General features: G+C 51.2%; 1 protein-coding gene across 1 annotated transcript in view; it reads right to left on the reverse strand.

The window, feature by feature from the left end:
• Positions 1-13,912, reverse strand: part of LOC144109673 (EGF-like and EMI domain-containing protein 1) — a 29,428-nt gene that overhangs the window by 3,354 nt on the left and 12,162 nt on the right. Inside the window, exon 3 of the mRNA XM_077642476.1 lies at positions 130-288. Within this exon, the coding sequence (XP_077498602.1) occupies positions 130-288 (159 nt within the window). The remainder of the gene's footprint in view (positions 1-129; positions 289-13,912) is intronic.

Consider the following 13,912-nt stretch of genomic DNA (forward strand, 5'->3'; position numbering starts at 1 on the left):
GCATCGCAAAATTATGGCTCACAACAGTAAAAAAAAAATTGCTTCTCGACGTCTTCTCACAAACACTAAATGCGCGCATTAGTTTAAAGATACGGCAATGATTTCCACACAGTGCGCTCAATGACTTACTCTCGTTGCAGAAAGGCCCGTGAAAGCCGGTTCCGCAAGAGCAGCCGTAAGGATCCGGCAAGCAGATCAGTATTCCTCGGCAAGACTTCACGTTTCTGTCAGGGTTGGTGTTTGAGCATTTGCGTTGGCATTCCCGACCGAAGTAGTCGTCTCCGCACGCTGCGATGCAAAAAAGACAAAAAAACTAATGTGCGAACACGTAATCTCAAAGATGCGGTTTTCGAACAGGCCGGACAGTTCTTCATGCATGGTGCGAGTGCGTGTATCTGAGAGAAAGTGTGCAGCACGTGCGATTAACTCCTGCAGTCTCTTTTGTTGATTTCCTGCGACACACCTTTCATCACTTGACAGACTTCAGTCGTTGGTGGACGCCTACACTAAGCCATGACAGCCTTTGTGTAAAATGATATTGGCCGTGATGTGCGCAATGCTGGTTGTGTGCTGGCTGACTTTTATAAGAATGAGATGTTACAATCAGAAAATATTTATTATGCATATACGGTAACATGTATAACTCGGTTATTCAGGAGCCAAAAGGAGGAAACGAAAAATGCAATTAATCAACAAAGCGCAGATTGAATCAAATTTTTGTACCTTGTGAATGATTTTTAAATAAGTTTTCTTAGGTATCTAGGTGCTGCAAAATAAGTCAATGTAGAGTACGGTGGTCAGAAAAAATTGGCAGTAGGTAGCTAGGCTATGCCATGATATACGTAGTGAAAGCTAAGGCATGGCTTGAATAGCCTTGGTTAATCTTGATTGAAAGTCCATGTTAGTCTTATTGTCTGCCTAGTTGTTGTCACGTGGCTCGTCACGTGGTTTGTCACGTGGTGCAGTGCACCACGTTGGGAATGCGAGCACGGCGAAACTGCGAGTTCGTGGCCAATGTGGCTTTCCCTACAAAACGCGTTCACCAGTGGGAGTGGTATGGGAGTACCCTTATCTTAAATAGCAATGACAGCAGATAAAGTCTATGTAAAAAAACTGGCTGGACGGATTAGAATGGAGTGGAGTGCATTTAGAAGGCACTATCGCTTAGCGAAAACTAGTACGCTTGGAATATACCTCGGGATATTTATAATGTATTTTAAACATAATTTGTATTCATGAGAGCACTAGAAATATGCCGGAAATCGGTTCCTGAAATTTTATGCTGGGTTTTCGAAATATATTCTTAAAAATTGCCAAAGATACCTCACTTAAAGCATGCTTCGAGCACATTTCAAATACATGAAAAAATATGAATGCGGTTTTAGCATCTTGTCAATATATTAAAAGTGGACTGTCCTAAATAAATTAATGCATTCAAAGAATACGTCACTTAAATCATGTTCCGAACACGTTTCAAGTACGTGAAAAAATATGAATGCCGTTTCAGCATCTTGTCAATATATTACAAGTGTTGGTAAATATGAAATTAACGCATTCGAAGTATGCGTCACTTGAAGCATGTTTCGAGCACGTTTCAAACGCGTGAAAAAATATGAATGCGGTTTTAGCATGTTTTCAATGTATTAAAAGTGTACTTTCGTAAATATGAAATTAATTCGCGAGAAGTATACTTCAGTTTAACAAACGGGCAGTCCTTTTAAACATATTTGAAGCACACTTTCAGCTGCTGTAGAACAGTCTAGTGCTCCTAATCACGTTACGGGAAAAAGCATTTGCATGTTGGCAACGTATTGAAAGTGTATTTCGCGAATACGATATTCGTCTAAAGTACACTTCAATTCTAACGACTGAGCTGTGTGCGCGCGTGTGTGTGTGTGCGTGTGTGCGTGCGTGTGTGCGTGTGTGCGTGCGTGTGTGTGTGTGTGTGTGTGTGTGCGTGTGTGTGTGTGTGTGTGTGTGTGTGTGCGTGTGTGTGCGTGTGCGTGCGTGCGTGTGTGTGTGTGTGTGTGTGTGTGTGTGTGTGTGTGTGTGTGTGTGTGTGTGTGTGTGTGTGTGTGTGTGTGTGTGTGTGTGTGTGTGTGTGTGTGTGTGTGTGTGTGTGTGTGTGTGTGACAGCATGGTGAGCCTTGAAATGAGAAGTTACAGTGATAATGACGAACTAGAATTGACCATCGTTGGGTTGCGAAGAAGCAACAGTAATGACACCGACATGAAATAAAACTGGAGACTCAGGAGATGAGAGCGGAAAAGGTAGGAGGAGGGGGGGATATCAACGCGTACGAGAACTAACACACCGCCTTCAGCGTGTGGCTGTTTTGGTGGCGGCAATTAGCCTATCGCTTCTTTGAAATGCGATTATTCTTTTACTACATTTGCAGTGTATCCGGGAAAAAATTGCGTAGCAACCAGCAGAAAGTTTTTCTGTCGTTGATCGCTCAGAAGTCCTTGTATTGTGATGACACAAATGAGAGTGTTTTCAAACAAGGGACTTGAATACCTGTGCTGTTTTTGTTGCTTTGAAATATGTAGATGTGCCGCAGTGTTGGGCTCGATGTAAATTTTATTCTTGCGAGATGTTCTAACATCCATATATGCTGAATTCGTCATCCTCTACTTTGAATTATTAGATTGCTGGGAATCTTCACAACACTTCTGGCGCAGTAGTGCAGCAGCCAAGCGATGCGTCACTGCCCTGCGATGGCAGGTGCTGCCACCGGTTGGGCTTGTGAGACCCAGGTTGCTATTGGCGAGCAGCCTCGCCCGACCAATCACTAATTAAATGGCACGTACCTGCCACTGTGGGCAGTTTGCTAACAATGCGATGGGCAGGTTATGATGACGCCAGAAGATCACGCCGCGTAGCTGGTCCACCTGACGCGTAGGTTGCTCCTCTGGGGATTTTTTGAGCGTTTTTTGCTCACGGCCAAGGACGGCGATGCCGATGCCGGCTTTTCAGTGACACGGGATCCTTAACGGTGTCGCGTTAAGCTTTAACTACCCTTAGCGCTACAGCATTCTGAATATTTTTTCCCCAGATTGAAAAAAAACTTCGGCACTCGGAAGAAGAGGAGAGATCTAGCCAGACCGACGGGCATTTTATACCCGCAAAGAGCCAGAATTCAAAGCTCCGTAGCGGTGACATTAATCACTATTTGCCAGAGATATTTCACACTGCTCAGCTATGGTGCGCTTGTTTGGTAAATGTCCACCGTAACGAAATTACAGTAAGTAAAAAGTTAATTAGCAGTTTATTTATTCAGCTTAAAAAAATCACGGAGTGCACTTAAGGCTACTTACGCGCTTTGAATTCAGGAGAATAAATTTTTAATTTATATTAATTAACATACGCTCGTAAGGAAGCGCATACAAAAGATTCACCTTTAATTGCCCAGAAACAACTTGGTATCGTGGTTTATGGCTTCCGTGAGCGCTTCACAATCTGAAGGTCCTTTGTTCCATTCTCCGCACCTTGGGAATAAATTTTATTTTTACTTTTGATAACGTCCCGATATCGCGTGGGTTTTGGTACCACTTTTCTTCGACAAACGCCGGGCTCTGCTCCTGATGAGGATTACAAGGCTTTGCCTTAACTTTAGATCATCCCATCCGTTCTTAACGTGCTCCATGGCCGCTAATACTATTTTGCCACAAAATTTGTAGTCATTCCCGAACAATATATTCCTTTTTAATACAAACGTCATTATTATAAATGCCTCTAGTGACGGACTATTTTTTCCGCGGGCCAAACTTCTCCAGTGTATTTTCGCCTCGTTATTACGCAAATTTTTTGAACGAAAAATGGGCAGGGTGAATGTGTTTAGAAACCAATGAAGTCTATGTATTCATGCTGCGATAATGCGGGAAAAAATCAGAAAAAAAGCTCCACTTCCCCAACTGGATGCTTTCTATACAGTTTTGAGAGTCCAAGGGACTGAAGAAAGGCAGTGCGAAAGTTCGGATGCCGTAGCGGCGGCCTTTTCGTGTTTTCCAGTTTCGTGAATTACGCTGGCCACGTGCAGGAGGACACGCTCTCATGCCACGCTCTGTCGACACGTTCTGCTGAGAGGTCCTGTACACGCCACTCATAAGACAAGAAATGTTTTGACATTAATAAATGAATTACCGCCAAAAACAGCCTGTATTCACCGGCCCCATCTGCGCACTTGTCTTCGCCTTTCCTCCTTTCCATCCGCTCCTCCTATCCTGTTCCCTGTCTTTGCTAAGGTTCACCGTGCACGCGACAAACCTATGGAAATGCACTCTCCAACAGATTCAGCGTGACGTATTCGCGGTGCAGTTGCTTTGCGCGTAAGCTCGCTATTAAAGCCGCTAAGGCGGTTGTTCAACAAAAGTTATTCATCGAACTGACCGGCTCAATTTGGGCCTTTCTTTGTCCACAAATTCTGTCCTGTTTGGGTCCGTCCACCTAGAGCCGTACTTCAGGATCAACTTAGGGGCATAAGGTGCTCCTCGAACGGGGTTCTAAAACTGTTGTTTCTTGTTCACGTTGTTCACGTTGTTCATGTTGTTGTCGATTAGAGTGGGGCCAAATACCCATGTTTTGAAGTTATCATCTACAACTGAACATTGCATACGCATGGCATCTGAAAGGAGATTGTTGTAACACCAGGCTGCGGCAGTCCAGAGGAGCTTTTAGCGCGAACGCTATTGCAGGGATCAAAGGTCAAGGGTCAAAGGTCTAGGCTTCAGAGACCGTGTGCTCGGCGACGCCAAATGGCATCACGCCCTCGCCTACCTGGACGACATCGTCATCTACTCCCGAACCTTCGAGGAGCACCTCGATCATCTCGGGGATATCTTGGGAAAGCTCAGAGAAGCAGGCATCACACTCAACCCGCCAAAGCGCAGGTGTGCAGAGCGGAAGTGAGCCTACTCGGCTACCGCGTGCGGCACGGACAGATGTCCCCGGACCCGGAGAAGCTTCGCTCGATCCTGGAATTTCCAGCGCCGAACGACGTGAAGGCCGTGCGCCGCTTTCTCGCGATGGTCGGCTACTACCGCCAGTTCATTCCTAACTGCATACGCCTGCAAACCCCCCTGATAAAGCTGCTAAGGAAGGCAGCCCCGTGGGATGGGTAGAGGAGGAGCAGACGAGTTTTAGTCAACTGGCTCAGGCCATCGCCGACACCGCGTCACTGAAACTGCCAGACCTAAACAGGCCATTCGGGATCCAGACAGATGCCTGCGATTTCGGGGTGGGCGCAGTGTTACTCCAGATGGAGGACGAACAACTCCGACCCGTGGCATTTGCCAGCCGTGCGCTGACGCCAGCCGAGCGCAACTACTCAGTGACGGAGAAAGAATGCTTGGCAATCATCTACGCACTACGAAAATTCGAGATGTACGTAGAAGGAACCAAGTTCACGGTCGAAACCGACCACATGGCATTGACATGGCTAACCCGCCTTCGTGAGCCGAGCGGAAGGCTCGCGCGTTGGGCCCTGATGCTACAGCGCTTCGAGTTCGAAGTGCGGTACCGAAAAGGGGCCACAAACGTGGTTGCTGACGCGCTGTCGCGCGCGCCAGTGAATGACCTCTCCCCATGCGGTGGAGGAGAAGCCGCCGCAGCAACTTCCCCACGCGTCGGGAGAGCGGAGCCGAGGGGATAAAGATCTCGCTCGATTGCACGCGCATCTCGTTGGTGTGCAGGTCCCCATCGAGCGGGCATTCAGCAGAGAAGAGCTTATCAAGGCTCAGCAGGAAGACTCGTACTGTCGGAGGCTGGTCGCCGGTCTTAGTGAAGAGACGGACCGCCCGACGAATCTAGTCAAAGGGCGCCTGGGAAACGCAGCAAATGCGGTAGGCGCGAGCTCTAGTGCAGCTTGCAGTGCTGCGAGTGAGCTGGAGAGTTTCCTGCTTGATGCTGACGGAGCTTTGCTGAAATACGTGCCAAGCAAAGAGGACTCAAACGAGTGCTTCAAAGCCGTCATCCCGCACCAGCTCAGGCAAGCTGTGATGCAGCATTACCAAGATGCGGACGGCCATGGGAGCGCGCCAAAGACATTGTGATGACCCCCATAATGCGCAGGTCCACACGGGACGGAGAGGCAAAGAGACACCGTATGGCTCAGTTTAAACAAACAGATATATTCAATAATTATACATGATTAAGATTCAGAGGCTGGGGCGTCCGAGCTTACGTGCCGACGACTTCATGGGGGCGATGGAGTGGCTCCGGAGTTGGGCTCGAGCGGTTGCTGGCAGAAGCTGCACGCCGTCGGGCTTCGGCGCTGAAGGCCCTCTTGGCGAACGATGTCGCCCTGAGCGTCCCCCTTCCGTACTGCCTCTCGATTTTTATATCCTCTTCTCCACACCCCCTAGGGTGAGGACGCCCACGCCGGAGAGGAAGGAAGGGGGGCTAGGGCTTTCACTTGGGCGCACAAACATACCACCGCACTTATTGTCTCGCCCCCCTCACGTGTTGAGTCCGAGGGAAAGAATGTTGTCTTCGAGGTAGCGCATAGCGTCGGCTGTGGTAAGGCGCGCTCTGGCCCGCTGACAGTTCCCGCGGGTCACCGGCCTCCATTCTCCATCCATCAACTGACACTCGCTCCTCAAGGTAAGGCGCGCTCTGGCCCGCTGACAGTTCCCTTGTCCTGGAATGTGCTCGCGAGGGCCGCCCCTGGAACCGCCACGCCAATTGGGGAGGATAAGCCCGTTTCCCCGCGGCGACGGCGGCGGGTCCCTTCGTTCTGGTCGTCACTCAAAGAGCATGGCTGGGTAATTGATGATGCCGCTGTCACGGCGGCGGGTCCCTTCGTTCTGGTCGTCACTCAAAGAGCATGGCTGGGTAATTGATGATGCCGCTGTCATCTGGGTCTCCGTCTACGCCGCGCCGTCGAACGCGGAACCTCGTAGCACACACAAGGAATGTACCTCGTAGCACACACAAGGAATGTACCTCGTAGCACACACAAGGAATGTCACACTCGCTCACCCTCCAGAAGAATGTTCTCCGAACATTTGAGTCCACGCACCTCCCCTTGTCTTTCTGAATCGCCTCGCACAGTGCGTCCGACAAAACACTTTTCGCTGCACTCAACACCACTGCACAACACCATATGCCTCCGCTGTCATAACTGGCGTCTCCAGGGGGAGCACTGATCTTCTTTTACAGATAAACATGAAACTCAGCACCCAAGCCTCTCCTTTCTAGTCCAAACTGGACGAAATAAATTTACCACAGTTACAAAGGAGCTCCCACTTCTAGCACGATCACGGCACAGACAAAAATATAGATAACGAAAGGAAGTAGGGCAGGTTCTGCATGCGCTCCGCATGCTCTCCTGTGAAGGTGTTACTTAATGACAGAAAGGTTTAACTACCAACTCCGATAACTTAACACATAAGCACATAGCAATGTTATGAGCTGTGGCATTACACAATTCTAACCAGTTCAAAACTCCGCTCTGTTTACGCCATTAGTCCGACTTAGCTTTCCGATTTCGCAGCGGATATCGGCCTTCATGAGTCATACTAAGTAAGTCTGTGACCCTTTGTCTGCTTTGGGACTCGCGAGGGCTCGTGGCAGGAGCCTCTCCTGGCGTTATCTGCGCGGCAACCTCGCGCGCTTCTTCTTCTAGCAATGCATGAAGTAAATCCGGTGGCATTCCGGCCGTCAACTCTGGCGCCTGCCGAACAAATGCAGGAGAGGGCGTTTCTTGCGAACTATCTGCGCGCTCCGCTTCACTTCTGTCCCCATCAAAATCCGCGCTTTCCCTTTCCTCATTTCGTGAATACTGAACCGGTGCCGACTTGAGGCGATTTGCGTGTATCCTTATCAAGCGCCGGTTTACGTCTCGGACTCTGAAGTTTACCGGAGAAAGCTTCTCGACAACCTCGCACGGTCCTCTCCACTTCGTCTGGAACTTACGAGCTAGCCCAATCTGCCTTTGGCAGTTTTCAATGTACACGCTGTCCCCCACATTAAACGGCGCGTCTCTAGCACTGCGATCGTGCACCTCCTTCCTGCGCTTGCCGCTTTCTTTAAGGCCTCCTTTGCGATGTCCCTCGCCACTTGCAAGCGCGATTCTAGCTCAACCTTATAGTCGTCCAGTGAAGCGTATGGGACACGACGGGGGCCCTCTGGCACTTCACTAGGCTGGTCCGGGTCTCGGCCGTAGAGAAGAAAGAATGGCGATTCGCCCGTGCTCTCGTGTGCTGCGGAATTGTAGGCAAACATTGCATACGGGAGCCACAAGTCCCAGTCCCGCTGGTCGCGCGAAACAAAATGCGACAGGAACCCGGCCACGGTTTGGTTCAGTAGCTCCACCGCGCCGTTGCAAGCCGGATGGTACGGTGTTGTCTGCTTCTTAGCGATCTTAAGCAGCTCGCAAACTCTCCTCATTAGCTGCGACACGAAGTTCGTTCCCCGATCTGTCAAGAGTTGCCTCGGGGGTCCATGTCGGAGCACGATCTGTTCGACAAATGCTCTTGCAACCGTGTCTGCCTTCTGATCTGGGAGTGCTACCGCTTCCGCGTATTTTGAAAGGTGATCGACAAATACTAAAATGTACTTGTTTCCGGAAGTGGTCGTGGGCAATGGGCCCATTATGTCCATACCTGTCCGCTCGAAGGGAGCCGAAACCTCAGGGAACGGCGGAATTGGAGCTGGTCTTCGTCCCTTGGGTGTTTTTCTTTCGAGACAGGAATGACACTTCGCACAGTAGTCTCTAACATCCTGTCGCATGCCACTCCAAAAGTACAAACGCTCCACACGCCTGCGTGTCTTCGCTACTCCAAAATGACCGGCGTATGGCGCATCGTGAAACGCGCGAAGAACCCTTTCTTTCCACGACCGAGGTATGACGACTCTCTCCCAAGCGGTTTTCTCTGGTCTCCCTTTCCTGGTTGGCCTCGTGCGCCGACACAGGGTGCCGTCTTTGCCAATGAAATAACCTAGCTGTTCGGGGTGAGACGGTGCGTCCTCTAAGCTTTCGATTATTCGCTTCAGGTCCGGATCTTTGCACTGCTCTGTGCGTAATTCGGCGGGGTCGACTACGGGGACAAACTCATCTATAGCTGCCACGGCAGCTGTGCGGCTGAGTGCATCAGCATTCAGATGCGTCTTTCCTGACTTGTGCTCAACTTCAAAGCAGTATTCCTGCAGGTGTAGATTCCATCTAGCGAGTCGCGAGCTAGGGTCCCTGACACTCATCACCCATTTCAGAGGATGGCAGTCTGTGACTAGCTTGAATTTGCGGCCGTAAAGGTAGCATCTGAAGTGCTTTACTGCCCAGACAACGGCGAGGCACTCCCTTTCCGTAGCTCCGTACTTTTGCTCTGTGGGGCTCAGCTGCCGGCTAGCAAAAGCAACGGGATGTTCTTTGCCCTCGATAACCTGAGATAGCACGGCACCCACTGCGAACTTTGACGCATCTGTGGCCATAACGAAGGGCAAATTAAAATCCGGGTGGCGCAACAGCGGTGCACTCATTAGCTTCCTTTTCAGGGCCCCAAAAGCATTCTCCGCGTTTTCGTCCCAGCGAAAGGCGACATTTTTGGCTGTTAAGGCGGTGAGCGGCTTAGCGAGCTTGGCGAACTCCTCTATGTGCCTTCGGTAGTAACCGATCAGGCCGAGAAACTGCCGGACCTGGCGGACGCTAGTCGGGGATGGAAAATCCGAAACACACCTTAGTTTCTCAGGGTCCGGTCGCACGCCGTCAGCTGAAACAACGTGCCCGAGGTATTTCACCTCGTTTTTGAGGAATTGGCACTTAGAGGGCTTCAGCTTGAGACCCGCTCCTCTTAGTCGCACCAAAACCTGCTCAATATCGCGCAAATGGTTCTCAAAACTGTCACTGTATATGATAATGTCATCCATATACACGAAGCACAGCCTCCCCAGAAGACCTGCCAGGATAACATCAGCGGTTCTCTGCCAGACAGCAGGGCTGTTGGCCAGACCCATCGGCATTCTTTTCCATTCATAGTGCCCTGAGGGCGTGTTGAATGCCGTTTTCTCGGCGTCTGCCGGATCCATTGCTATCTGCCAGAATCCCGCTGCATGTCCACTACCGTGAAGTACCTGGCAGAGCCCAGCTGAGAAAGCGTCTCCTGTATATTGGGGATGGGGTATGGATCGATGCGAGTTACGGCATTTAGTTTGCGGTAGTCCACTACCAATCGATACGAGCCATCTGGCTTTTCCACCAATAGTGCTGGTGCTCCCCAGGGTGACTTTGAGTGTTCGACAATGCCGCGATCAATCAGGTCCTGCACCTGCCGCTCCATCTCCTCACGTTGGGAGTAAGGAATCCTGTACGCACGCTGGTAAACGGGCGATGAAGTGCCGGTTTCTATCCTGTGCTTTATAACGCCACAGCAGCCCAAATCCAGGTTGGAAGCGGCGAATACCTCCGAGTAGTCGTTCAGCAAACCAGCCAGAGCCTCCCTCTCCCTGGATTTCACGTGAGAAAGATCGAACGACACCTTTGGAGCAGCCGAAGGACTAGCATGCTCTACAGTTGCGAGTACCGTATCGGTGGGCTCACGTTTCTCTATCGCAGAGGTGAAGAAAGCCAATGTTTTGTTCTTGGGAAGGCTCAGTGGCTGCTGGCTACAGTTAACCACCCGTAGGGGCACTCTGTGGGCGTCATTAACTGTCACGAGGCACGCGGCTGCCTTCAGGCCATTGCTGAGAGAGTCGACCGGCTCAAGCACTCCCACGGCGCCGCTCTCTACATCTGAAGGCACAAACGCGTACAAAATGTGCTCCGACCAAGGAAGGACGACCGCCTCATCGACCAGCCTGACGGCAACCCGCGAATATACCTTCTCCAATGATCCCACTGCTTGACGGGTGTCAATATCGGTAATGCGAATCTCAGCCCCTCTCCTGTTCAAAAACGGAACTTTTGATCCGCCCGCATTAACCTCTTCCTCAGAGAATGAGACTACTACCTTATCTTTTCTCAAAAAATCCTGCCCTAATATACCTGACACTCCGTTTGGCAGAGACACCGTGTCCGGGCATACGTAGCAGGGGTGCTCCAATGCAATTCCGCCGAGAGAGAAGTGTAACCGGTAGAGTCCACTTATGCCAAGAGGATCCCCCGTTATGCCTACAAATTTGGTTGCCATACCACCAGACGCTTCCAACACCTCGCGGTCCCCCTTCCTTCGAAGCGTGTTAAAACTGCTCTCCTTAAGCAATGTCACCTTTGACCCCGTATCTATCAACAATTCCATGCAACAACCATTTAACTTGCAACGCACAACAGGGCATGCCTCGTCGGCCACACAAACTACCACCACCTCATCATCCACTGCTCCCTCCCCACGCTCCTCAGGCTGGGGAGGACTAACTAGTTTTTGGTCTCGGTATCTGGAGCCCCGCTGTAGGCTTGCTTAGGGCGTGTCTCGCCTGCTTCTCTTTGTGGCTCCCCACGGCGCACGTTTTGGCAGAACCTGGCGATGTGTCCGCGACCCTGGCAAGCGAAGCATACGATTTCTTCAAAATCTCGCATACCGCGCCTGTAGCTTTGTGGCGGTCTCCGGTTTCCAGCGAATGAGCGCTGTTGAGCGCGCGCTTCAACCTGGCGTTCTACCTGCTGAGATAGCAGCTGTTCTAAGCGATCTAACCGCTCTGTCAAGAGAGCAACCTCTGGGTTGAGCACCGCTCTCTCTATGACGCGTACTCTCGCTGCGGCTGTCGTTAACGCCTCATTTCGTTCCTCATCCAATGCGGCCGCCACGGCTTGGTCCAAATTGCTCGGCTTGCGCGAGAGCACGAACCGGCGCACGGGGTCTTGCAGACCAGCCACGAACAAAGCGGTCATTTTCTCTTTAAGTAGATCCTCCGCGTATTTCTTCCTTAGCTGGTCCCCTTCCTCCTCCCTGCTTAACGTATCGCGTGCTAGGCGCTGAAGCCGCGACGCAAACGTTCGCACGTCCTCCCCTACCATCTGTCCGGCGTCACGGAACCTCTGTACCCGCACGTGACGTGGTTCAGTGTCGAAATGCTCAAACGCGAGCTTCTTAAGTTCCGCAAATGATTTTGTGGATTTTACTTTTTCGTCTCGCCATGCAAAATCATGAGCAGCTCCTGCCATCTTACACCTCGCCATTCCCAGCATTTGAGCATCGGACCATCCCCCCATTTTCCCAATCTCTTCTAGCATGGAAAAGAAATCGCAGATTGGAACCCCTGTCTTATCTCCTGTAAACGTCGGAATGACGCTTCCTAATGCCAGCATGCTTGCTCCGAGCGACGGCTGTGGAGTGGGAGCTCCCTCAAATACAGACATTTTTTTTTCAAGCCCTCTGGTGCCTCAAGCCTCTCAAATGGGGGTAAAAGTCCCACAATCAGTCCCGTGATTCCCTTTTTGATTACAATTTTGAAGCCATGAATGTCGCAGCATTCAGAGGACATTTGCTTTTGAGACCCCACTTCTGACACCAGTGTGATGACCCCCATAATGCGCAGGTCCACACGGGACGGAGAGGCAAAGAGACACCGTATGGCTCAGTTTAAACAAACAGATATATTCAATAATTATACATGATTAAGATTCAGAGGCTGGGGCGTCCGAGCTTACGTGCCGACGACTTCATGGGGGCGATGGAGGGGCTCCGGAGTTGAGCTCGAGCGGTTGCTGGCAGAAGCTGCACGCCGTCGGGCTTCGGCGCTGAAGGCCCTCTTGGCGAACGATGTCGTCCTGAGCGTCCTTCTTCCATACTGCTTGTCGATTTTTATATCCTCTTCTCCCCACACTCCCTAGAGTGAGGACGCCCACGCCGGAGGGGAAGGAGTGGGGCTAGGGCTTTCACTTGGGCGCACAAACATACCACCGCACTTATGTTCTCGCCCCCCTCACGTGTTGAGTCCGAGGGAAAGAAGGATATCTTCGAGGTAGCGCATAGCGTCGGCTGTGGTAAGGCGCGCTCTGGCCCGCTGACAGTTCCCGCGGGTCACCGGCCTCCGTTCTCCATCCATCAACTGACACTCGCTCCTCAAGGTAAGGCGCGCTCCGGCCCGCTGACAGTTCCCGCGGGTCACCGGCCGGGAAAGTGGTTCCTTGTCCTGGGATGTGCTCGGGAGGGGCCAGGCCCGCCGAAACGAGGCCGCCCCTGGAACAGCCACGGCAATTGGGGAGGATAAGGCCCGTTTCCCCGCGGCGGCGGCGGCGGCGGGTCCGGTTGGGTCCGGTTGGGCTTAAACCCCTTCGTTCTGGTCGTCACTCTCAAAGAGCATGGCTGGGTAATTGATGACGCCGCTGTCATCTGGGTCTCCGTCTACGCCGCGCCGTGGAACGTGGAACCTCGCAGCACACAAGGAATGTCACACTCGCTCACCCTCCAGAAGAATGTTCTCCGAACATTTGAGTCCCTGCAGCTCCCCTTGTCTTTCTGAATCGCCTCGCACAGTGCGTCCGACAAAACACTTTTCGCTGCACTCAACACCACTGCACAACACCAATGCCTCCGCTGTCATAACTGGCGTCTCCAGGGGCAGCACTGATCTTCTTTTACAGATAAACATGAAACTCAGCACCCAAGCCTCTCCTTTCTAGTCCAAACTGGACGAAATAAATTTACCACAGTTACAAAGGAGCTCCCACTTCTAGCACGATCACGGCACAGACAAAAATATAGATAACGAAAGGAAGTAGGGCAGGTTCTGCATGCGCTCCGCATGCTCTCCTGTGAAGGTGTTACTTAATGACAGAAAGGTTTAACTACCAACTCCGATAACTTAACACATAAGCACATAGCAATGTTATGAGCTGCGGCATTACACAATTCTAACCAGTTCACAACTCCGCTCTGTTTACGCCATTAGTCCGACTTAGCTTTCCGATTTCGCAGCGGATATCGGCCTTCATGAGTCATAGTAAGTAAGTCTGTGCCCCTTTGTCTGCTTTGGGAC

The sequence above is a fragment of the Amblyomma americanum genome, chromosome 11, assembly GCF_052857255.1.
Source record: "Amblyomma americanum isolate KBUSLIRL-KWMA chromosome 11, ASM5285725v1, whole genome shotgun sequence".
NCBI lineage: Eukaryota > Metazoa > Arthropoda > Arachnida > Ixodida > Ixodidae > Amblyomma > Amblyomma americanum.